This window comes from Leptinotarsa decemlineata, unplaced genomic scaffold, assembly GCF_025532065.1.
Source record: "Leptinotarsa decemlineata unplaced genomic scaffold, Ldec_3_MD MMD2_tig00026294_RagTag_RagTag, whole genome shotgun sequence".
Taxonomy (NCBI): Eukaryota; Metazoa; Arthropoda; class Insecta; order Coleoptera; family Chrysomelidae; genus Leptinotarsa; species Leptinotarsa decemlineata.
In genome coordinates, this window is record NW_027412674.1 from 4,764,766 (window position 1) to 4,789,556 (window position 24,791).

A 24,791-nucleotide genomic window follows, 5' to 3' on the forward strand; every position below is an offset into this window, starting at 1 on the left:
GACACCTCACAAACATTCGCAACGGAATAATTAGACTGTTCAGAATTTACTACCATATCACCAATTATTTGCACTTGCTGTTTTTCCGGAATAGACGGATGACCTGGGGGCTTTTTGTTATGTACACTACCGGTAGTTGTGAATTTGAAATACAAGTTACCTCAAATATTTTCTACAGACAAGACGATTCGGAAAACGTTCATTGAAAATGCTCTCGGTCTCGTGAAAGTTACGCGTCGCACCGTAAATAATTTAACAAACCTTATCGGGTTGTTGGAATTGCCATATAGCAGATAAAAAGGAATATTTCTAGAAATATCGATATTAATTGTCTTCAGGAAAGTATAAAATGTTCCGCCAATTTGTAGTGGGTGAAGATATTGACATCATATTCTAGGGTTGTGAAGTATTCGTCAGGAGCTTCAAAATGATGTGTAACAAGACTCCCTGTTCCATTTAATTTTATTCCCAGATGACGCCCAGTCGCCATCTTGAAAGTTTTATCTGTCAATTTCACTTCAAAATGAAGTATTCATGCATTAATTTCATTATCCATAATTTAATTTTATTGAGTTGACCTGTTCAAAAAATAAAAGGGGGGGACATTAAAGAAATCCACTGTATATTCAATAACACAATTTTTTTAAACAGACTTCCACAGTTTCGCATGTTTCTTTACAATATCCAAATGCCGCTTTGTACTACAAAGTAACAACCATGTCGTATATATGAAATTGAAAATATAGAAATTTGGAGGAATTTATCTGATATTATACTTCCATTCAAAAAGTTGTGGCACACTCGAAGGTAATGAAGTTACTCCTAATTTCCAATTAATTTTCAAATTTTCATTGAATTGGTTTGATTTCCATCAGCATCAACACTATTTTATTTCAGTTAACAAGTTGTTTTATTGTTTTCAATGAAATGTCCATCACAAAGTGTACCCAATTTGGAAAATTTCATTATCATAAATTTTGGATCTTCATGAAAGTTGGTACATTCTCTATAACTCAAAATATTGATGAATTTATAGAAAATCTAAAGAGTGAATGAACTAGAGTAGCAAAGGTATATAGCAGATAACAGAAGTCTTCATCTGCTATAAATCGAGCAATTAAAAATAAAGGACATATATTAAAAAATTATCAGTCTATCAATTGCACCTTAAACGGTAAGACCTCATTATTCTTTAAATTGCACAAGTTTTGACACCTGAGGGTTTGTCGTTCATATGGGATGAAACTTGCTTAACAAAAAATACAGTTTTTCAACACAAAAGATGATATTTACTAATAAAAACAAAATTTTTATGAAAATTTTTTGATATTTTGAAAAGTGATGGTATATACTTTTAAGCTAGACTTTTGATTTTATTAGTTACAAATAATGCACCGACATTTTCATACATGGAATAGACTTTGGTGGGCACTGTCCAAAGACTAACTACTAACTATTTTTACCATCCATTTCATCTGAAATTCCACCAGTCCTGGTGGAAAAATTTTCACATATAGTCAGTGGGCATACTTGAAGACTGGCTATAAATCAAATTATCTAAGAACAACTCGTTCAGGCCAGTCTCAACTCCCTACACAGTAGGTTAATGGACTGATACCTCTCAGAAAACAACTACTCCCCTGGCTAATACCGCGAAGGGCGTTGGATTATATCCGACAGGTGTCAGTGCAGGATCCTTCACAGAAGTTATTCCTGCATATGCTGTTGGCTATACGACTGCCGCAATAGATTTTCAATTATTGGAACACACTTGCAGACCGGTTTCGGGCTGTTTGGCCACTCGTCAGTGCAAGGTAGTGTATATCATCAACATAAAGTCGATGATTTCCGATAATTGAAAATCGAATTCCATCAGAGTATCATTCCTTGAACTAAGCTGAAGCATCGTATAAATTTTGATGTCCATAAACTTGGAATATTAAAAGATGGAGTTGTGAATACCAAGAGTTTCTGTTTCAGAATATTGAAGTTGAGGTTGCAACATCTTTCAGATCATGTATTTGCTTGAATTAATTTGAATTATTTCATGACTATGTTCCATATTTTACAATATGCTGCTGTAGTTTCTCTTATTTCTGGACAGACTATTGTAAGATTTGAACGTGTTTTATGAAATGTACTTTCGACTATTATTCTGAACTTTGAAAAAATATGGAATGGATTCAATAAAAAAATATTTATTCTCATAAAAGTTACTGCCATATGGTAGCATTCTCCACATGGCATCAGGTATTTTTTTTAAAGTAATATAAATTTCGAAGTAGATCTTTTTCTATACTGCCTGATAACCTTTGAAGTTAAGGGTTTTCAAAAACCTGCCTTCAAAATCAAATACGGAAGAAAACACGAATAGTAAAAAAATATTCATTTCATTTCTCATTCAAACTTTAAAAAATCCTAACAAATACGTATAAATACAATAAAATATTCGACGAAATAAATAACACTTTAAAATATAGATTTAATATAATCACTGGCTAGTCTCAATCTTTTGTTTAACTTGTAATCTCTTTATTTTCGCCTTGAGTCCGTTCTCTCTTTCTTTTATTCTCTTTCCTTCCGATTTCCTCTCATGCTCTCTCCTCCTTATCTCTTGTACCCTTAAACAAAGAATTATTGTTTATTTCATTGTATGCTATGAGAACAGAAAATCATACTTTTCTTTTTCTAATCTTATGAGTTCTTTCTTGAAAATGTCTTTGAAATCAATGGAAAATTGCAACCATAATTCAAAGAATGAATTAGGGGGAAATGTTTCCAATGTTCCAGATTTCGGTTTGAAAAGGTAAAATTTCATGGTGCAAATAAATTGTTTATGACAATCTTCCAGCGATTCGAATTCAGATGACAACTGCTTCTTGGAATTTTCTAAAAATGTTGTCATTTTGTCCTTGAACGGCTGAAGATTATCGGGGGTCGAGGCTTCGATGATCTTTTGAGACTTCTTCTCGCAACCTAGAAAAATACATCTATTTGAACACTTTTAACATTTGTGTCTTGTATGAGGTTAATGAGGTTTCTATCGAACTTGTTAAAGAATGTATTGATATTATATCTGAACCAATTGCGCACCTAATAAACTCATGTATTTCTTTTGAAGGCTACCCTGCTCTTAAAATCGCACTATTGATTCCCATATTGAAAGGTGGCGATTGCACTAACATCAAGAATTAACGCCCCATAACGATCATCAGAGTCTTCTCTAAAAAGCAGCAGTAGGTACTCAAATTGGTTCAACAAGTACATGAATCAATCAATGAGAAAAAAGTAGTTGTGTAACTACTTGAGTAGAGCTTTTGATACTCTAAGTATCGAAATAATTTCTGAAAAACTCTTCAACATTCGTATCAGAGGCAATATTATTAGGCTTATTGTGTTTTACTCGAATAATATATATTTTAAGGTGAAACAAAACAATACATTATCTGACGTGTGTTACAACAGGGACACCACAGGTTAGTATTCTTGGTCCGTTGATATTTTTACTCTATGCCAATGATCTTCCTGATAACATAAGTTATGGTAAAGTGTACCTTTGTGCAGATGATACGTCTATCATTTTATCGAGCAAAACATCGGATGAAATGAATACCCAAGTGAACACTATATTGCAAGAATTCAATGACTGGTGTCTTAAAAACAGATTAATCGTTGATATAAATAAGACAGTTTGTATTGAATTTGCATATTCTCCTCGGAGTCTACATAACTTCACTTTAAATTTTCTCAATGTATCTCTGAGATCAACAACCTGTACCTAATGAAATCACCAAAAAGTAAACTAGATACCAAATTTCTACTAACGGTATATTACGCAAAATTTATCTCCATAGTATGTTTCATAAATTCGATAAAATACACTCAAGACTTATTGCAATATACTTGAAACTTATTTTATGTTGAGGTTTTGGTAATAAGAAATTAAGAAAAAACTATAACGATGTTCATTTTAGATGGTATTAAAAAACTAAATAATTTTCCTGGCAACGTTAGTTTGAAACGACTTGTAAACTTGTTTTGTATGTTACAACATCAGTTGTCAGTATTTTAATTTAAGTATGAAGTTCGTTAACTTCAAGTCTGACAAATGGTTAAATTAATGGAAATGCATAAAATAACAGTTTTACAAATGATTGGTTACGGAGATAAAACCCGAACACAACAGGAAATAGCTCGCCTATTTCATGAGAAATTTCCTAATTTACTGCCCTCAAGAAACAATAAGCAAAATAGAGAAGCAGTTTCGCGAGCTTGGTCATGTAGGGCAGATAAAAAAAGCAGCTGCCAATGCAATGAGTGATGAACTCAAATTAGATGTGATGCTTGAGTTTGAGGAAAACCCACATACATCGAGTAGACAGGCATCCACTACATTCAATGTTAGCCATATATCGATAGTAAACATATTGAAAGAAAATAAAATGCATCCCTCTAAAATGATACCTACTCAGGAGCTCATTGATAGAAGAACTTATTTTTGTTGGATAACAATATCATCCATTTAGAAGACGTAATGTTTTCTGATGAGTATACTTTGTCTCTTAACGGTCATGCTAATCGGCAAAATTGCCGCTATTGGTGAACGGAAAATCATCATTGGGAGAGAGAAGAACACACGTAGTACCCTCAACAGGTTAATGTTTGGGCAGAGATTTTAGGATCATTGGTCTTTTTTTCATTGAGGGCAACTTGAATGGCGATACTTATTTGGCACTAATTGAATAGAACTGGCCGATACTTGTAAAAATCTATATTTTAAAAACTAATCAAAAGAGTTTATTCTATGGTTTTCACTATAAGGGTTTTACAAAAACCGCGACACGTGTTTCGCTATACAATAGCTTCTTCAAGCATAACTGTTATGCTTTGTTATGCTTGAAGAAGCTATTGTATAACGAAACACGTGTCGCGGTTTTTGTAAAACCCTTATAGTGAAAATCATAGAATAAACTCTATCGATCAGTTTTTTTTTATTCGGTACTACTTCAAAGTGATGTTATTCCAAGTTTAGCAAATTTTTATCCAGATCCAGGAAACCCTCAAGTTCCAGTGAAGACGATATGGTTTCAGCAGGATGGAGCACCAAAACATTACCAAGTTAATGTCCGGCAATACCTCGATACAACAGTTTTCAATCGGTGGATAGGGAGGCGAGGATCGACTGAATGGCCAGCGCGATCACCTGATCTTTCATCATTAGATTTCTTTTATGCTTTTATAAAAATCAACGTGTACAAAACTGAATCTTCAGGTTTGAATGACTCAGAACAACGAATAACGCTTGCGATTAGGTCGGTCACGCCTGATATGTTAATAATGTTAGGAGATAGTTTTATTTGAGATTAGGATGTTGCCAAGACGTTCGCGGTGAACATTATGAGCATCTACTTCGTTAACATCCATAGTTCTTTTTCGTATTCTACATCTCATTGCGTTTTGCGGTGTATTTTAGCGAATTTCGGTAGCCACATGATTTCAATTTATTTTATCTTAATTATTGCAATGAACTTGAGAGCAATAATATTTTGGAATAGAGAATAAAGAGACCTTTCAAACGATATATCACAATCCTTTACTTCCCATTCAAAGAATTGGGGGTTGTACCTGTCATTCAAAGGGGGTTGAAGTTAGAGGTGCCATTGTTACGTTGGATAATGCCAAATTATAGTTTACATTTGATGTGTTTCGGGATTTTTTTTGAATATGTACAGTAATAGTATATTATGCAACGATCATGTAATGATGGTTATTAAGACACGAGCATTAACCGGGATACGAAACGAGCCGAAGGAGAGTTTTGTATGGTATATGCGAGTGTAATAATAACCATTACATGAGAGTTGCATACGCTAAACCCGATAAATAATGAAAAACTATAAATATTATATTTGTATTGAACACATTTACAGTAATTAACTCTTATTTAAAAAAAACACAAACTTAATGGTATTATCATGGATATATGAAAACTATAAAGATTCTAATTATATTTATATTGAATATAACAACTGTAATTAATCTGATCTTTTAAGAATATTCGCTATATCGCTGTTTTCAGACATTTTGATAATATAGGTAGGTAATATGAAAACTGATTTTGACAAATAAAGCAATTAGTTACTTAGGTTAGAATCTAGGACAAACAAAGGAACAGGATTCTTGATTGAAAAATTATGGGTTTCTATTGGTTGATAATCTGTATCGTTATGAAAAATCTGTATCATAATGGATATCATTATGAAACGGATTATGGTCATATAAGTGTATTGTTAGAGTACGGGTGTAGAAAAACGAAATAATGAATGTATTCCGTTTGGCTTTTACACACTGTACGTATTTATTACCGAACTATGGACTTATTACAGAGATTATACTTCGTCTTTCAAATCATTTCAATGGTTATATTGCAAAGCTTACCTTCCAATCGTTTCTGTAATTTTTGTAAATCTATCCGTACATCGTCAAAATTAACCGATGCCGCCCTTCGAATATCTCCTGGTTCTGGCACCGGAAGAGGTAGATTAGGTTCGAAGGGATTTTCAATCTTTCTCATGTAGAGTCTCACAATGTAATGAAGCAATGTTGTTTGCGAGTCCTTCGATTTCACATCTTTAAGTTTGGATAATATTTCCAAACCAAATCCATCTGCTTGCCCTCTGGACATATTGCCACCGTTCATGTAGTTACCCAGAGTTAGAATGATAGCCAAAACTTCTTTCAACTCGGCACTATTAACCAAATACTGAAAAATACATACTTCTTCATACATACTCTTCATCAATATCAGAATTCAGCAACAATATCGAGTAGTTTGTAAAGTTTGTTATATATTTTTATATACTCTTGACGACATATGAGAAATTCCTCTAGTAACTAGTTATTTATAACATGCTGGAAGCACTCCATGCAATATGGAGTGCTTGAAAACAAAAGAAAAACTAAAGAAATATTGTTCAGTACTTCAACTTCATTAAAAAAAATTGTGACATACTTTTGATCTCAAGAATATTGATCAATATTTTTTTATAATAATAATATAATATAATAATAATAACTTTATTCACTTTCTGATTAAGGTATCAATACCATTCATTTAGACAAAATATGAATAAAACAAAACAAGAACTTACAAAGCAGTGAACTACTTGTGTGTAAGGAAGGATAATATATATAATTAAAAATTGTTTGTATGGGAACGATTTCAAGTTATTAAGGTATAGGCATATATTAATGGACATAGTACAGTAGATTCAAATTGAAAATAACTTATTTATGCTATGAAATTCATATGATACCTCATATACTCGAGATAAAGGAGTCACAAGATCGTGAAATCGGAAACAATATACGTGGCGTAATGGGAAACAGTAATAGAGATATAGTATTCATATTTTTGGGAAAGAAAGTTTTTGGCTTTCTACTACTCCATCTTGATACAAAAAATGTGGGAATTTTCCAAAGAAAGGAAGTGATCAATTTGAAAATGAGTAACTCTAGACATGGATGTGTAGATCATGCAAAGAAGCAACTTTTAGACACAAATAGGAAGAAAGCCCTCCTGAAACGGCTACTTTCATATAAACATTGTATTACATGAAAAAAATGTAATTCAATGTTTATATGAAAGTAGCTGTTTCAGGAGAGCTTTCTTCCAGTTTGTGTCTGAAAGTTGCTTCTTTGCATGATCTACACATCCATATATAGAGTTACTTATTTTCAAATTGATTACTTCCTTCCTTTGGAAAATTCCCACATTTTTTGTATCAAGATGGAGTAGTAGAAAGCCTAAACTTTATTTCTCAAAAATTGATCACTCCTAAAAATATAACCCCTTCAATTAAAGTATTCATATTGTTACATACAGGGATAAAAAATTGTATAAAGAAGCGATTACAGTTAATTAAGACATACTTTGTTAGTGACACAATATAGTAGACTACATATTTAGAAATAATCATCATGATAAAATTCATATTGCATGTACATGGTATAGGACACTAAAGGGAACTCATGAGTCTTAATATCAAGATGAACATACATGACGCAGTCATTTTGGAATTCATGATACTGACTCATTATATATCAAAATCAAAATGTTCTTTATTGACTATTCTCCATACAATTTTAAGGTATTTTTTTTGTGTTGTTTATAAAATATATACAATAAAAAATAATATATACAAATCCCGATACATTTGCGCTCTCAAGAATTCCGCACGGAAGAGAAAAGCGCCTCCACACAGTCCCCCGATGGGGCAGTGGGAGACGCCCCCACTGGTGTTGGCGGTTGGCTCTTCACTCAAAAACGCCTTATATCAGCCTCATCTATAGTTTTCCGCTTCCTGCTGAGGCTTACGCGGAAGTTGTCATTCTGTCGCGTTTCGGTACTTCTCAGAGAATCATTCGTCTGTTTGTTGGTAGCAGTTGTCGATAACCCCCTGGAAAAAGTTCATTAAAAAACCAGGTAAGAGTATTTCTGCTATCACGTCATCATGTGTGCGTGGATACTCTTATCCAATTTTTCCATGAACTAAGCGCGATCGCATTCGCGCCGTTCACGGTATATCTCCAGTTCTTCATAGACTAGCCCGTGCTTACGGCGCTGTCCATGATAGCTTCTAACTGCCGTGACGTCCCTCGTCAGCGGGCTCTTCGGTAGAAAGAACTTGCAAGAATTTCTGAGCCAGTCTCCTGATATGGTCGGTGACTGACTCCACTTCTGCCAGATCTAACAGATTGTTCAATGAAATGTATCTGTGACTGTTAGTGCAAATATGGAGCACCTTATTCTGCATTGTTTCGAGTCTCATCAAAGGGGACTTCTTGAGACTGCAGAACACAGGACTCGCGTACAACATAGCCGGCCTAATTATTTGTTTATAAATAAGCAACTTGTTGTCAACACTGAGCTTAGAGTTCCGTGCTAAGCGGATACGTGCGTTTTATCGCCGCACCCGCTCGTTGGATCGCCATACTCAAGTGTTCCTGAAAGTTCAGGCGCTTGTCCAGGATCACTCCCAGATATCTCGCACTCTTCTGCTCGTCAATGCACTTATCCTTAACTCGGAACTTCCTGAAGATCTTCACATTCGTGAATTTCCTCGTGAAGTTTACGAGTTCAGTTTTATCGGGATTTATTTCGATTTTATTTTGTTCGAAATACGGCACGACTAGCTAATCGAGGTGGATCTGAAGCTGCTGCTTCGCCACCTCGCTAGAGAAAGAGTGCGCGTAAATCGCGGTGTCATCCGCGAAAATACCCACCTTCGTCCTCGAGAACATAGGGGTCATGCGTATATAAACTCATTATACATCAGTTGAAGAGAGATATATTTGGAAGATGTACTACATTGAAGCTTGAAAAATATCGTGTTGGTGCTCTATTTTTCCAGCTATTTCTGCACAGGGTATAAGTTTGATATATTTTTTGAGGTTTTTTTTGAACATTTTTGGATTTGTCTCGCACTTCAGGTTTATCGGTAATGAGCTGAAAAGTTTTGTGCCTAAGTATCGATAATTTTTTTTGACCTACTGTTTTGTTCATGACTGGTATCACTATAGTTTTTTGTGACGGGTGTTATATTTATGGTCCAAAATTATCAATTCATTTCTGTGCATGTATTATGCTGTAGTTATACTAATAAAGAAAAGATGACTTGGATCGAATATTTCGGATTCTTCGTATAGGAGGTCGCTTGGTAGGTATAGTCTCTATGCAGAATACATCTGAGAAAACATTTTTGCATTACCTCGAGGGAATACAGATGGGTTTTGGAGACTCTGTCCCAGCCAATAATACCATAATTTAAATGTAATTCTACTAAACTTTTGTATATCATTATTTTTAGTTCGAAATTGAGAATACTGGTTATATTTTTGAATTCATATAGAATACATCGTAATTTTTTCACCAAATAATGAATGTGGTGGTCCCATCTAAGATGACTATCTAGGATTATACCTAGGTACTTAATTTTTTTGACATTTCTGATGACAGCCACATCGGAGAGAGCAATTTCGTATGTAGGCAGGGCTATATCATAGCTACTGAATGGTAAACATAATGTTTTTTCAAAGTTTATTGATAATAGCCTATAATCAAACCACATTTTTATCTGACTCAGATCCTGTTCTAATTTTTTTAAACAGATCTACAGTGTCGAAAGCTTTCTTCAGATCTATAAAGACACCAATTGATGGTGTCATCTAGGATTGATAGATTTTTTGTGTTGATATTCTAATTGGATCTCGTGTAGACATATTATCTCTGAAACCATACTGCGAATCTGATATTAAACGGTGTTTTTCTAGAATTAGAAATATATATATATATATATATATATATATATTATATATATATATATATATATATATATATATATATATATATATATATATATATATATATATATCAGTTTAAAATACTTACATCACAGGTGCTTTTGATGTTCGTCAGTGTATGGCCAATGGTACTTATAGAATCATCGAACTCCACTTGAAACATGAGACACGATATTCTCTCAGCAAAATGTGATATTTCTGAGAGCTCATATAAAAACTGTTCAGGTTTATCCAATGGAATATCTGGTTTGGATGTCAAATGGGATTTAATCATTTCTAATTCTTCGCCTGTAGCTCTCTGAAATATTGAAATTATTTTATTAGTTCATTACCAATTGTATGAAATTAATTGTATATTTAAAAAAATGTGAAATTATGAATATTCCCGAATTTGTTCTTTTGGTAATATTAATTTTTGTAAAAATATCTCATTATGGAACACTACCATTTTTTCTCAGACATGTAAAAATATTAGAAAAAGAAGATTCAATTCAGTTTATTGTCCCAAGAAACGCCAAATGCTTATAATTAAGGACTTTAATTAACTACAAAGTATTATGAAATAATATGAATAAGATATTTAACAATAAACTCTTAACATATCTTGAACAAAAAAAAAGTTACAGAAAATATATGTTGAAAACGAATATCAGGTCTTTTTATTTTCTTATTGATTCGCTCGTTACTTGATGAATATATCACGAGATGTTTCGCTAAGACATTAGCTTTTTCGTAGTCAGTAACATACATGTATTTGTGATATTGATGACTTATTCATTTTGTGGAAATTCATCTTCAATTAAATGATATAGATATATATGTCTAATATCGACTTACTTTCGGACCAAGGTTTCGTTAAAAACCGAAACCTTGGTCGTATTAATATCAATACATTAAGTAAGTGGAAATTAGACAAAGTATTTTATTTCTATATCTATATCATTTAACGTACATGTATGTTATTCACTACGAAAAAACTACTTTGATAGCAAAACACGCGCAATATATTTTTGAAAATGAAGTTTGTGTAGATCAAATCGTAAGGTGTAAGAAGTGTGATAGAAAAAAAAATGTAAACTATGAAATTTCCCTAATTATATTTTTTTTCAATTGATATTTAAATTTTGTGATGGCATTGTGATTCTTCCTCTTCTCTGGAATTGAAGTATATATAATGATCCCATCGTGATATATCGACTTTTCTTCGAAATTTGTTTTTTTCATAATTTTTGACAGAAATTTGGTTTGTCTTGTGGCATGATTGTAAATATGTCCAATATGTCCAAATTACCCAAATAGGGTAATTTCTTATCATTTTGTTTTGTAAGATTTTTTAGTTGTTTGATTATAGATTTACTTGCTGTTTCCCAAACGGAAATAAGCAAACGTGAATAAATGAGACTAAAATATATATTTTAAAACATTCCAAAGGTATAAAGTTTCTTATCTTGTAAAACATTCCTTTTTTTTAATGTTTCAATATGTTTATTCCGTGAAATTTATCATCAATGTATGAACCTATAAATTTTGTTGTTGTTTAAATTGAGCCTAGATTTATGTTCATTAAGCCAAATCAGAATTTCATCCAAATAATTCTCCATATCATTTTTTGTTCATCAGCAACTAATTTGATTATATCATTCAATTTCATATTGGCTAGAGAATTAATATATAAGGAAAAAACAGGTCCCAAGATGGACCCTTGGGGTACACCACAAGTTATATTTTTTTGATCACCTATATAAACATATTGTCTTTCATTATACAAATAATTTTGGATCCATTTAAGAAAATTACCTCTGATTCCGTATTGAATAATTTTTTTAACAATATACTATGGTCAACTGAATCAAAAGCTTTGCCCAAATCGAGGGACAAAGGATAACATTTCCATTAATTTCCATTCGAATTTGCGACACTACACTGATTTAATCAAAAAGTTATATTTTTCAAAAAAATATTCTGATTCAGGGAATTTCTTTTTTTTTTATTAAAGTATTTATTACGTTCCTCAATCAACTTTGACAAGTGATTATGAAACCAGGGCTTCAAATTTCTCTTACGACTGTATATTTGTAGATAAATCATTGTAAAAAAATCCTTTTTTCATGCAATAATCTCCAGAAATAAACTTTTTGAAATATTTAGTTTCAGTGGAAGTTTGTGGCTCATAACTCTGATTTCAATATTTGAAGATCGTGTTTTGTTAAATAATCAAAATCAACTGATTGGCTTCATACTTTGGATAAATTCAGACTTTCATTTTAATGCAATGAACCAACTTATAATAGCGCCTGGAAACACAAGTCGCTTCGTATGATAACTTTAGCATTTTACCACATTAAACGTTTAAAGAAATGATAGTTTGATTTATACTCTATTCATAGTTCTGATAATGCTCCATGAGACACTGAAATATTTTTTATGAGTGAAATGTAAACTTTTTTTTTGGTTTGTTACTGTTAACTTCTGTTTCTATTGTATTACAGGTAAGGTTTGGTTTCATTGAAAATATATACAGTAAAACTATCACATTCATTGCATTTGGTGTATTAAATGTTGATTAAGTGTCGGTAAGGTCAGCTCAGATTCAATATAGGATAAAAAAAACGTTTGCCTAATTTCTACTAAGATTTTCATTTGTTACGTCATAGTTTCGGTTTATTAAACCAGTTTCAAGTGAACTAACGCATTTTAGCAAATAAACATACATTGAATATATACAGTGTGACCCATTTTTAATGGAAACGCTCCCCTAAAATTTGAAGTTGTGAACCGACTTTAATAATTTTTTTTTGAAATGTCAAGTACTAAAAGGTCTACCTTGGGACAAAATTTCAAATGTTTATTAAAGTTTCAGGGCATACTACGATATTTTTTTCTTAGTCGAAAACTGGGATTTTTTATTAGCGATTTTTTTATTGAAATTTGATTTTATTTTATTGAAATTATATTACAGTTTGACACTTGTGAAAGATTTAAGTGTACTATTGTCAACAGTATTCACCTTACAGTTCTTCGAATTATTTTGTGTCATGGCTGCAAGATTGAGCGTAAGAGAGAAAATTGAAATTGTACGCCTTTCGGGAGATGACTAGAGAGGTTTGTAGAGTATTTAATGAGAGACATCCAGATCGTCCAATCAACCAACAACTGCTACCGCAGTTGTCGGTTGATTGGTCAAACCACCAACACTGACATAAAAACTTGGCAAGTTGACTTGGGTGTCACACCAATAGGTGGTTCCACTTATGTTTCGCTTGCGTTTACGCAGCTATTTTTATCAAGTACTTTCTTGGCTTTTTCTCATTTTGTCTTCAATCGAGGACCGCCTGCCCGGTACTGACGATGCCCAATAGGCTGAAACAGCTGTATACCGGTGGCTCTTAAATTGAAATCAATATGGGAATAATCAAAAAGTACTTATCTATTTATTTTTCATATATATATATATATATATATATATATATATATATATATATATATATATATATATATATATATATACATATATATATATATATATATATATATATATATATATACATATATATATATATATTGTAGCTTTTATTTTAATTCATATGTCTTATATATGTCTAGTTGTTATTTGTTTTTATCATTGATTACAACGTTCATATTTTAGTTTTAACTTTAACTCAATTGCGACCAATCTCACTAACATTGTAAGTATTCAATTAGTAACTTAAGTTCTGTATTAATTCAAAGTCTATCATCTTAGCTCCCTATCCCCTATATATATATATATATATATGGCAAGTCAACTTGCCAAGTTTTTATGTCAGTGTTGGTAGTATTTATTTTAATCTGAAATCATAGCACCATAACACTGAGATCGTGATTCTCTCTAATAATACGAATAATGAACAGCAAACTATTTAAATATTTCAATTTATATTATAAAAAATGATTCTATGGTGTTGGTGGAGGAGGGATGAGGGTGTGACTTTACGCATACGGTTTTATACCTGTTTACCTGTCTACGAAACTCAACATAAGACAAATTAATTAATCATTTTAGGGTATGTTGGGTGGAGAACGAGCGATGTCTCGGGGGGGGGGGCGATCGCCCCCTCCGTCCCGCTCTGGATCCATCCGTGTCAGTGAATGATTTGTTATATCCGATTTCTGATAATTCAAATATCGAAACTAGTATACTCACTATTACTATACTAATTATACTATACTAACATACCACTTCATAAATTTGCTGAAGAGCCTCCAAGCTTACGATAGACGTATCGAAATTGTAGATGGCGTTTTCAATTTCTTGAGTATCGATCTTCAAACTCTGGGCTAAGATTCCAACATTCTGTGATCGTTTCCCGTCCAGCAGCTTGACTGGTTCGACTTTGTTCTTTTGTTCGATTTTTTTGACGGTAGGTTTCCTATTGACGACTTGCCTCGAAAACAGCTCGGCGAACTCTGACATGTCATTTAATGGCAGTTCATTTATTTCCCTCCAAAGAGCACTCTTTGCTTTAGGGTCATCCGTTGTATCTGTTTGGGTGGCCAAAATTCTGGTCCAGTAAAGAGGTTTCATTGGCACTACTGGATTTACGGGGGGTTTGGTCAAAGCTGGAAAAAAGATTGCGTTCAGGAAGTTCAATGTAATGGTCCTAGACAGTGGGAGATATTGAAAAGACATCGTAGAAAAATGAATGGTTATCTTCTAGCAGTTACAATATCTGCCGCAGACTCATAATATACTCAATTTCAATTTTAAAGGGTTATATTTTTTGGAATGACTAATTTTTGGGAAAGAAAGGTTTTGGCCTTCTACGACTCCATCTTGATACAGAAAAATGTGGGAATCTTCCAAACAAATGAAAGAAGTAATCAATTTTGAAAAAATTAACCGTATATATAGATGTGTGTGTGGGCGAGTAGGCTGTCCTTCTTCATCTTTCATTGCCTGAACCACTGTGCATACTGTTTTTGGCGAGTGTATTTGTTTGGGATGTGGGGGTTGAGCCAATCGGACATCGAATGCCTGCTTCTACGTAGCCCCGCTGGATACGTGAATGACAGAATCACTTGTGGTTCTGTTATTTCTAAATGACATCCCAACGGTGGCTTAATCCTAAGGTGTGTTTATCCGTGCCGAGAGGATGAATTACACTGAACGTATCAGCTGTCTCTACGGATCCTTCAAAATATTGGGAGTCCTCTCGTCGTAGCATCATCTTGTCACGGTAATGCGAGGCTTTGCCGTGATTGATCTCCTTTCCCTAGCTACTCGTTGGACTTTTATGGACAGAGTAAACTCAAAAATTCTTTCTGACGCTACAGAGGAGATTGATGTCGAGTTTACGACTCCAACTGACCTCACCGTGAATTTAGATTAGGAGCGAGAGCTTCTCAACTTTCCAACTCCTGATCCAATAACTGAACCAAAAAAAAGGTTTGGTGGTGCAGCCAAGAAACGACTGAGTCGTCTCCTCAAGAGCGAGATACCTTATGAAATCGCCTTGCACCAAATTATTGAGCGGCGTACGCAGAATTTGTCTCAGGTGGAGGAACAAACCCCCCATGAGCAGGTTAGCAAACGTTTGCGCTCAAGTGATGATTCACCAAAACCAGAGGCGAAAAAGCCCTGCATGGTTGAACCTTGACTATCCGACTACCTCATTAAAGATGAAACAGCAGAGCATATACTTTGTGTCTGCCCCGCTGGGCAGAGCCGTACTCTTACCATCCGACCTGAAAGACCACTTATCATACAAACTAATCGGCTGGGTTTATTTGGTCGAGTGCGAATAGGTGTGAGCCACAATAAACACTTGCGTGTTGCGGTGGAGGGTCGAATAGACCCACTCACTTTGGACCTAACCTAACCTACATGCGAAGATCATTCTAAGAAGTAACTTTCAGACACAAATCTGGAAGGAAAACCCTTCCTGAAACAGCTACTTTCATATAAACATTGAATTACACGAAAGAAAAATTCTTTCGAAACAAATACTTTTATATGAACACTGAATTATACAGAAAACACTTTTTTCTACTCAGTTTGTATTTATTTCGAAAGAATTTTTCTTTCGTGTAATTCAATGTTGTTTTTATTTTATTTTTATTGTTGTTGTAATAAAGAAAATATTCAATGTTTATATGAACGTGGTTGTTTCAGGAAGGCTTTTTCTTCCAGATTTGTTTTTGAAAGTAACTTGTTTGCATGATCTATACATCTATGTATAAAGTTACTTCTTCTAAAATTGATTACTTTCTTTCTTTCTTTGGAAGATTCCCACATTTTTTTTGTATCAAGATGGAGTAGTAGAAAGCCAAAAACTTTCTTTTCCAAAAAATACTTAATTTTCTTCTTCATTTTCAAACTCAGATGAAACAGTTTGACTCGTGGTTCACCATTATTAAATGAAAAGCATGGTATATTATATTTTAGAATGTTTTCCAAATCTTATGAAAACTAGTCCTTGAGATTGGTAGGTACTGAATATTTGATCTATGTCAATATGGTTTTTCAACTGAAATTCATACTTCATTAGTTTGGTAGTATTGAAAATATAATATAAAAAATGTTGAATTCATATGAAAACGTTCCTTTATACATTTCCTATAAATAGACCAAAATCTGACAAACACAAATTCTTCCAAATATAAAGAAATGAACTTTAAACGTTCAAGCAAGTCTCGAATATACCTACACAGTAGGTTGAATGGACTGACGCCTATCAAAAAACAATTACTCCATTGGCTAATACCACGAACGGCGTTGGATTATATCCCACAAGCGTCAGTGCAGGAATATTCACAGAAAATTTCCTGCATATGCAATTGGCAATAAAACTGAGAGAGTCGACCTACAATTTTGGAACGGGCACACTTGCAGACCACTATCTTGCACTGATGAGTGGCCAATGACACCAAACCGATCTGCAAGTATGCCCGTTCCAAAATTGAAGGTCGACCCTTTCAGTTGTATTGCCAGTTGCATATGCAGGAAATTTTCTGTGAAGATTCCTGCTATGACGCCTGTCGGATATAATCCAACGCCCTTCGTGGTATTAGCCAGGGGAGTGGCGTCAGTCCATTCAACCTACCGTGTTTACTGCCAGTCTTCAAGCATACCTCACGTATTAATAAGAAACAAATTATTTCATTCGAACGTTTTCCTTCAGTTCAATAACAATATGTTATTGATGTGAGCAAGAAAAAACTCTCTAAACTACTTATTTACGGTAAGTTAAATTGTTGTTGATATAGATGAAATGTTGAAGAATTGAAAATATTTACTGTTAATAAGAAGTTCCAGCAAGCGGATATACTGGTGATAATCAGAACACTTTCAGCTTGTATATCTTTATTTTTGAAGAGATTCACAGAAACAATGGAATGGGTTTTTTTAGGTTTGAGAGCAATATAAGTTTAATAAATTTTACAGTTTCAGAGAGCTTTTGAAATTTGGTTTACAAAAAAACGATTATTCACACTCAAAATTGAAATTTCATACTAGATTTTTCATTCAGAAATGTAGGTTCAGAATAAAAAAAAAATAAAAATGAAGCAGTAAATGAACAAATGCCAGTACTTCAGAAGAAACTAATGAAGAAAAGGAAGGTAAACTATGAATCTGCGAATCACTATAGAAAGATCATGAAGGAAAGAGATGTGCAAAATTTATCAGGTATAGCATGATAATTTCATGAGGAGGCATAATGATAATGACAATGATGCCGTCTGGCTATAGTTTTAAACTCATCGCTGCATGGAGAGCAGAAGATTCCGGATTGGTTTGTCAAAGGGCGACTGTTGTTATCCCTAAGAGCTGAGATTCATAGATTCCTAAAAATTCGTGTTATGAGTTGACCGAGTATTCGAAAGTAGAGTAGAGAGGGTCAAAGACAGGAGTCGCTGGCTGTAAGGAGAACTTGCTCATCGATAGATGTGTAACGCAGGACTCAATACAAAACTGACGTAACTTCTCTATGGCCTGTATAGATTACCGCAAGGCATTTGATACTGACGAGCTCATAGTGCATTTGCTAAGATGCCTTACGGAATCCGACGAAATAGCGAGATGCTTTGACCAACCGATAACACTCGCTCCATCATAACATCTGGCAGTCTTGAGTTCAAACAAAGCGGGTCACATTAAGAAGGGGTGTATTAAAGGGCGATTCCCCCAGACCCTTTTTTTTCTGTATCTCACTATTCTAATCATTTGTTGCGCTCAGAAATACTCGATGGTACAACTGTGACACCCCCGGAAACCGGAGGCATAAGATCACCCTTTTGATTCAAATGGATGATCCTGAACCTCTGGAGAGAAGGATCACTATCAGTCCTTTGGGGTGGTGAGAGTACTCGCATGGACGGGCAGCTCAGAATCATCCTGACCATCCGGAGAGACGTCCACTTACCTCGGAGTGGAACAAAGTCACCCACAAGAGGTAACCTCAGTGGATTACTTTTTCCGCGGCAAGTATCTGCACAAACTTTGAGGAATTTGGTCAACTGAACGGTCGAATAAAGTAGCTTCTACCTTTTCGATTTTACTCCACTCTTTTGGAGTAGTGAAATGGACCCAGGATGAGGTTCATTAACTTGACGTAAAGACCCGAAAAATGATGCGACTTCATAGGAGTTTGTATCCCAAATCGGCCTTTCCGCGATTGTACTGCCGCCGACAACAGGGAGGCTGTGGACTTTTTACTTTGGAGTCTAAATGACAGAATGGTACTGGATGGAGCCCATGAAGTTACCAGGAGTTCGGATCACATTCTCTACATGGTCTGTGACCGTGAGAGAGTAGGAATTGGAGTTTTTATTTTATGAATTTGGTTTAGTTTTCGACACTGAACGAGGTAATCACAACTTTATCACCAAGTTGGAACCCTCTCAGTAAAAGGCCCACATAAAAAACCGCAGAAATAAATTTACTCCTGCGGAACACGCTCCTACGCTCCGGAGGATCTTGAAACGGATGGAGCATATCGAGATTTTCTCTTCCAACTCCGCAGACTCTATCTAGACTACTCTGGTTAAGATGTTTCTTTCAATCATTGGAGTCTTTGGTGTAATGATGCTCTCTCTACTGAGTAAAGTCTACTCTAGAATCTCAAGATCATGCCGTCTTGCCACACGAAAGCAGACATCTTGGCCAGAATTAATGACATTAATTTTTTACCTGGGCGAAGTCTGATATTGATATGCTATTCTGATATTCTTTTGGGCAAGTTTTAAACTTGACACAGGGATTGGAGTTATTCGAAAATGATAGCTGCTGAATAGCTGAATGATCTTTCGGAGAGAAGAAATTGATATTCAGGATCTTAGTTAGGTGGACATTTCTCGTGATCACATCATGAACTTTAGAACAATATTCAATATCATTGGGAATGTAGAGAGATTGAACGTTATTTATCACTTTATGTACAAATTAAGCCAGATGATAATGTCAATTAGTAACACGGTGGTAATGCTGAACCAGCATTACCATGTATTTTTATTTGAAAACCAGAGCCCAACCACAACTCATTTGATCTAACACCAGACTGCGCTGTTTCGACCCGACATAGGTCTCATCAGTGGTTCTAGGCTGAGTCTTCAATGCATATAAAATTGATACAAAAATGGCATTTCCTCAACAAGTTCTAAGGAAAAAAATTTGAGGTGAGTGATATGAAAAAAAATTATATTTTTTCTTTTTACCATCTCGTATTCTACTACATTCGATTTATCGTTCGACTTTTCGGAATCCTAGCAACATTTGTCTTGAATAGTCATCTCACCTTTCACACAATATAATGAGTGATTTTTTTTGCTGATATCTTTTTGGCAACACTGTTTTTGACAGATCACGCGTGAATCGTGTCTCGTGTCATTGTCAGACTTGTTCAGTTTGGTCTATAATTTAACCATGAATCGACTTACGAATGAACAACGCTTGCAAATTATTGAATTTTATTATCAAAATTCATGCTTGATGAAAAAAGTGCATCTTACACTTCTTCTAATTTATGGGCAGTTTCGTCAGCCTACTGAGGAAGCTATTCGGAAGCTTGTGACTAAATTTCAACCCAGTTTACATTATTGGACATTATTGGACACACGCATACGTAGAGTGAGGACCGAAGAAAATATTGCGGCTGTATCCGTTAGTGTTCATGATGACCGTAAAATGTCGATTCGTCGCCGTTCGCAGCAATTGGGCCTCTGTTACTCCACTAAGTGGAAAAGTTTGCGAAAGGATTTGGGTGTAAAACCTTATAAGATAGGGCTGGTGCAAAAATGGAAGCCACACGACCTTCTACAACGTCTAACATTTGGTGAATGGGCGCTGGCAAAGTTGGGGAAAGATCTACATTTTTATCGAAAAATTGTGTTCAGCGACGAGGCTCATTTCTGGTTGGAAGGATACGTTAACAAGCAAAATTGCCGCATCTGGAGTGAAGATCAGCCACAAGCATTGCAAGAGGTACCGATGCATCCCGAAAAAGTCACTGTTTGGTGTGGATTATGGGTCGATGGCATCATCGGGCCGTACTTCTTCAAAGACGACAATGGCCGGAACGTGTGAATGGCGAGCGCTACCGTCTGATGATTGACGACTTTTTGTTGTCCAAAATGGAAAAATTGAACATGCCTGACATGTGATTTCAACAAGACGAAGCCACATGCCACACAGCACACGAAACAATGGCCCAACTAAGAGCCGCCTTCGGTGAACAGTTTATCTCACGTTTGGGGCCCGTCAATTGGCCGTCTAGATCGTGTGATTTAACGCCTTTGGATTATTTATTGTGGGGTCATGTTGGGGCTCATGTCTACAGGGATAAATCAGCAACGACTGACGCTCTGGAAGCCAATATTGATGCATTTATACGTGAAATACCGGTCGATATGTTAGAGAGAGTGTGCCAAAATTGGACCTTACGCATGGGCCATCTAAAGCGGAGCCGCGGACAACATTTGCATGAAATCATCTCCAAATATTACATTATATTGATCGTTCTATCGATTCCAATAAAGATTTCATCATTTTTTTCAAATTTTTTGTGTTGTTTTGAAAATCAAATCCTATACCTATCAAAAAATCACCCGTTAGATAGTTTTCATATGATTTGCCATGAAAAACAAATACGTTCTTAGTTAAATGCAATGAATGATGTGTCACTGATATGAGAGAAATGAAATAGATAAGTTCAGTACAATTGAAATTGTACAAACAATCTCATAATTGAATTTGCAGCGTCATATACTGATATAAATTATTGATGAAAAGATTATATGAATTATCAGAAAAAATTAATAATATGTATGTTGTACACCCAGTTAATTATTACAAATGAATATACTTAAACTATCTGGTCTGAGCAGCAAGAAAAACTCGTCACAAATTACTGTACTTCTGGAAATTCGATTTTTGTTTTCCATATGGTAATTGCTAGAAAACTTCATCATTATTCTACGACACCATCCACATTGAATTAATCCGAAATAGCCATAATGATTCACAAACCCATATTTTGTAAAGGTTGATTAGTAAAGAATTCATGCAAATAACATATTCCATGAAATGTGTGGGAAAATTTTCATAACCAGAACTTGTCATGTTTCAAAGTTGTATATTGATAAATATCGTAATTTGATAAATCGTAACTGGTTTTTCAAATTTTGTTTTTCATTTCTGCAACCATGGAAAGAAAAAATCCACCATTCTGAAGAATATCGTTGAATGTAGAGTCGTAAAAACTGATGTATTGAAAAAGCAATCCTAGTGAAGAATTTATTGATTTATTGAAGTTTTCAATTCAAATGCATCACATATCTGAAGTTTTCAATTTATACAATCAAAACTTATACCTGCCATTGTCATTATATGCCAAATGTAGAAAACGACAAAATTACAAAGACATGAACATAATAGAAATCATTCGAAAAGTCATTTGCACGTGCCAAAAATAGTTGTGAATTTTGCTGATAAAAATGTAACACCGTATACAGTGAGGCTGCTAGATTCTATCCAGAAATGATATATCCGTCGAACATTAAAGGAACACTTCCCGTGGAATACTTCCACGGGAAGTGTTCGACTAATCGAAAGTGGTATATATCATAAAGTAGCTGCGAATTGTGCGGCATTGTGTCAAATAGAAACTCATTACATCCGAAACTACACTACTTGAGAACTCTTTCAGTTGGAGAACAGGGTCCTCGTGGAATGAAAGTGCCGAAACGTCTTTCCAAGTAAAGATGAGGTACAGTTAACAAGTAGATTCGAGGGTAAGAAACTGAACTGAGGACTAAGTAAGTTTGTCAGATTATCTTGTGAAATTCTTGGTAACTACAACAAACAACAACATGCTGCATGAAGCTGAGATTTTCATATTCTCAAACCAAATTTTTTTGAATTGTGTTCTTACAAATACAACTCCATATCTCAATAAATATATATTCGACTTTGTCGTGTAGGTATATACTGATCGATAGAAAATTTTATACTCTACATATTGATGCTGTTACTTTATTTTCAATTTTGAATTGTTTGTCTCTTCTCGACTTATTAGTATATGATGTCGTTAACCGATCTTTCGCCAACATTTTCTTGAATTGAACCAATGCGCTGCCGAAACAGCCGGAAAAATTAACCAGGCATTTGGCAATGCCTGGTTCCTTAAGTTTGTCATGTTCTCTCAGAGCTTTTCAGATAAAGTTGAAAACCACTTACAGGGTGGGGCACCGAAAACGAAACAGATTGAATATCTTCAAAACACTTGTGTTCTGAAAAAAATGCAAAAACACGTCGATTTTTAATCCAAGGGGGACATCTTCCTATCATAACCTCAACTGTCATACCTCTTCCCCCACCCCTCGGTGAATATCACCCAAACAATTTGAATAGGGAAAGTAGTAAGTGTGACACATCGTTAAAAAGGTAATTTCATAAGGAATTCAGCCATGTCAATTTTAACTACCTATCTTTCGATTTTGGCGCCTTCTTGTGGAAAAAAAAAACTGTTCCGTATTCCAAATTATGATACTTCATTCGTAAGCTAATTTGACATAAATTCGGTGACAATGCATTATTGAGTTTTTCTAGGGTAAAAACAAGATGGCGGCTTCACAATGGCGGAAAAGATTTGCAATTATAGTCCGATTTGATTCAAAATTGATAAGTGGTGGTTTTCAGGGTTGGAAATTATGAATTGTTTTTCAATGCAAAAACTCAAGATGGTGGCTCCAAAATGGCGGACAAAATTTGTAGTTATGGTTCGATTTAACCCGTCACCGAAAACGAATTCTTCAAAACACATGTGTTGTGAACATAATGCAAAAAACGTCAATTTTAAATACAAGGGGGACAAATCCTATCGTTACCTCAACTGTCATACTTGGTCACTCATACAATTTGATTAGGGAAAGTACTAAGTGTGACACAACATTGAAAAGGTAGTTCCATAAGGAATTCAGACATGTGAGTGTTCGCTACTTAACTTTTCATTTCGGCGCTCTATTGCAGGAAAAATAACTGTTTCGTTTTTCAATTTACATTTTATTTGAAAGGTTATGTGAACAATTCACGAAAAAACAACAATTGAAAAAATTACGTAATCCAATAATCGCAAACTACTTTAATTGACAGTAGATGCTCAAATTGTTCGCCATGAACTGCCATAAATGAGTATAAGGTAATCTCGAAACGCCGTCTGACGTTTTTGAGCATTTCTGAAATTATTTGATGACATTCGTATCTTTGGAATAACAATTGACTTATTACGCCTATGTACCTATTAGTATAATAAAAAACCTTTTGTTTCAGTACTTATTTGTGTCAGTTTCTTGACAGTAGTACGTCAGGTACATTAACGAGTAAAATAAAAAATGGTTTATTCTATTCAAGATAGGATAGAAACAATTAAATATTATTTCAAAAATAACGAATGTGCCAACACAGCCAGTAGAATTTTCAATGAGCAACACCCAAACAAAAACGTACATTGTAAATACGTTTTAAAACTAATTTCAAAATTTCGACAAACGGGATCTGTGGCGAATAAAACACGTCAAATTGAAAATCCAGTAAGAAACGAAGCAGTGTAGGTAGCAGTTTCAGGACATGTTGCTGCGGATCCAATCTTGGTACACGAAAGCTTGCTGAATTATCTGGAGTAAGTCGACGCGCGACGTACCGTCGGGCGAATTTTGAAAGCTCACAAATTCCATCCATACAAAATTAAAACTGTTTTGTTTTTATCTCAACGGGATTATCAATCGACATAATTGTCGGTACTGGTCAGATTGCAATACAAGAGTGTTTCACCAAGTACATACGCAATCCCTACAAAAATTGAATGTTTGGGCTGGAATATTTGGCGATCGCATTATTGGTCCATTTTTTTTACCAGGTAATTTGACTGGGAATATGTATTTGGAATTACTCAAAG

At 34.5% G+C, this 24,791-nt stretch overlaps 1 protein-coding gene across 4 annotated transcripts in view; it reads right to left on the reverse strand.

Moving 5' to 3' along the window:
• Positions 1–2,373: 2,373 nt before the first annotated feature.
• Positions 2,374–24,791, reverse strand: part of capu (formin protein cappuccino) — a 138,274-nt gene continuing 115,856 nt past the window's right edge. For all 4 annotated transcript variants that reach the window (XM_074180207.1, XM_074180204.1, XM_074180205.1 and 1 more), the window contains 5 exons: positions 14,579–14,961; positions 10,451–10,660; positions 6,439–6,763; positions 2,679–2,976; positions 2,374–2,621 (listed from right to left, as the gene is read on the reverse strand). In XM_074180207.1, coding sequence (XP_074036308.1) covers positions 2,492–2,621; positions 2,679–2,976; positions 6,439–6,763; positions 10,451–10,660; positions 14,579–14,961 — 1,346 coding nt within the window. In that variant the 3' untranslated portion in view covers positions 2,374–2,491. The remainder of the gene's footprint in view (positions 2,622–2,678; positions 2,977–6,438; positions 6,764–10,450; positions 10,661–14,578; positions 14,962–24,791) is intronic.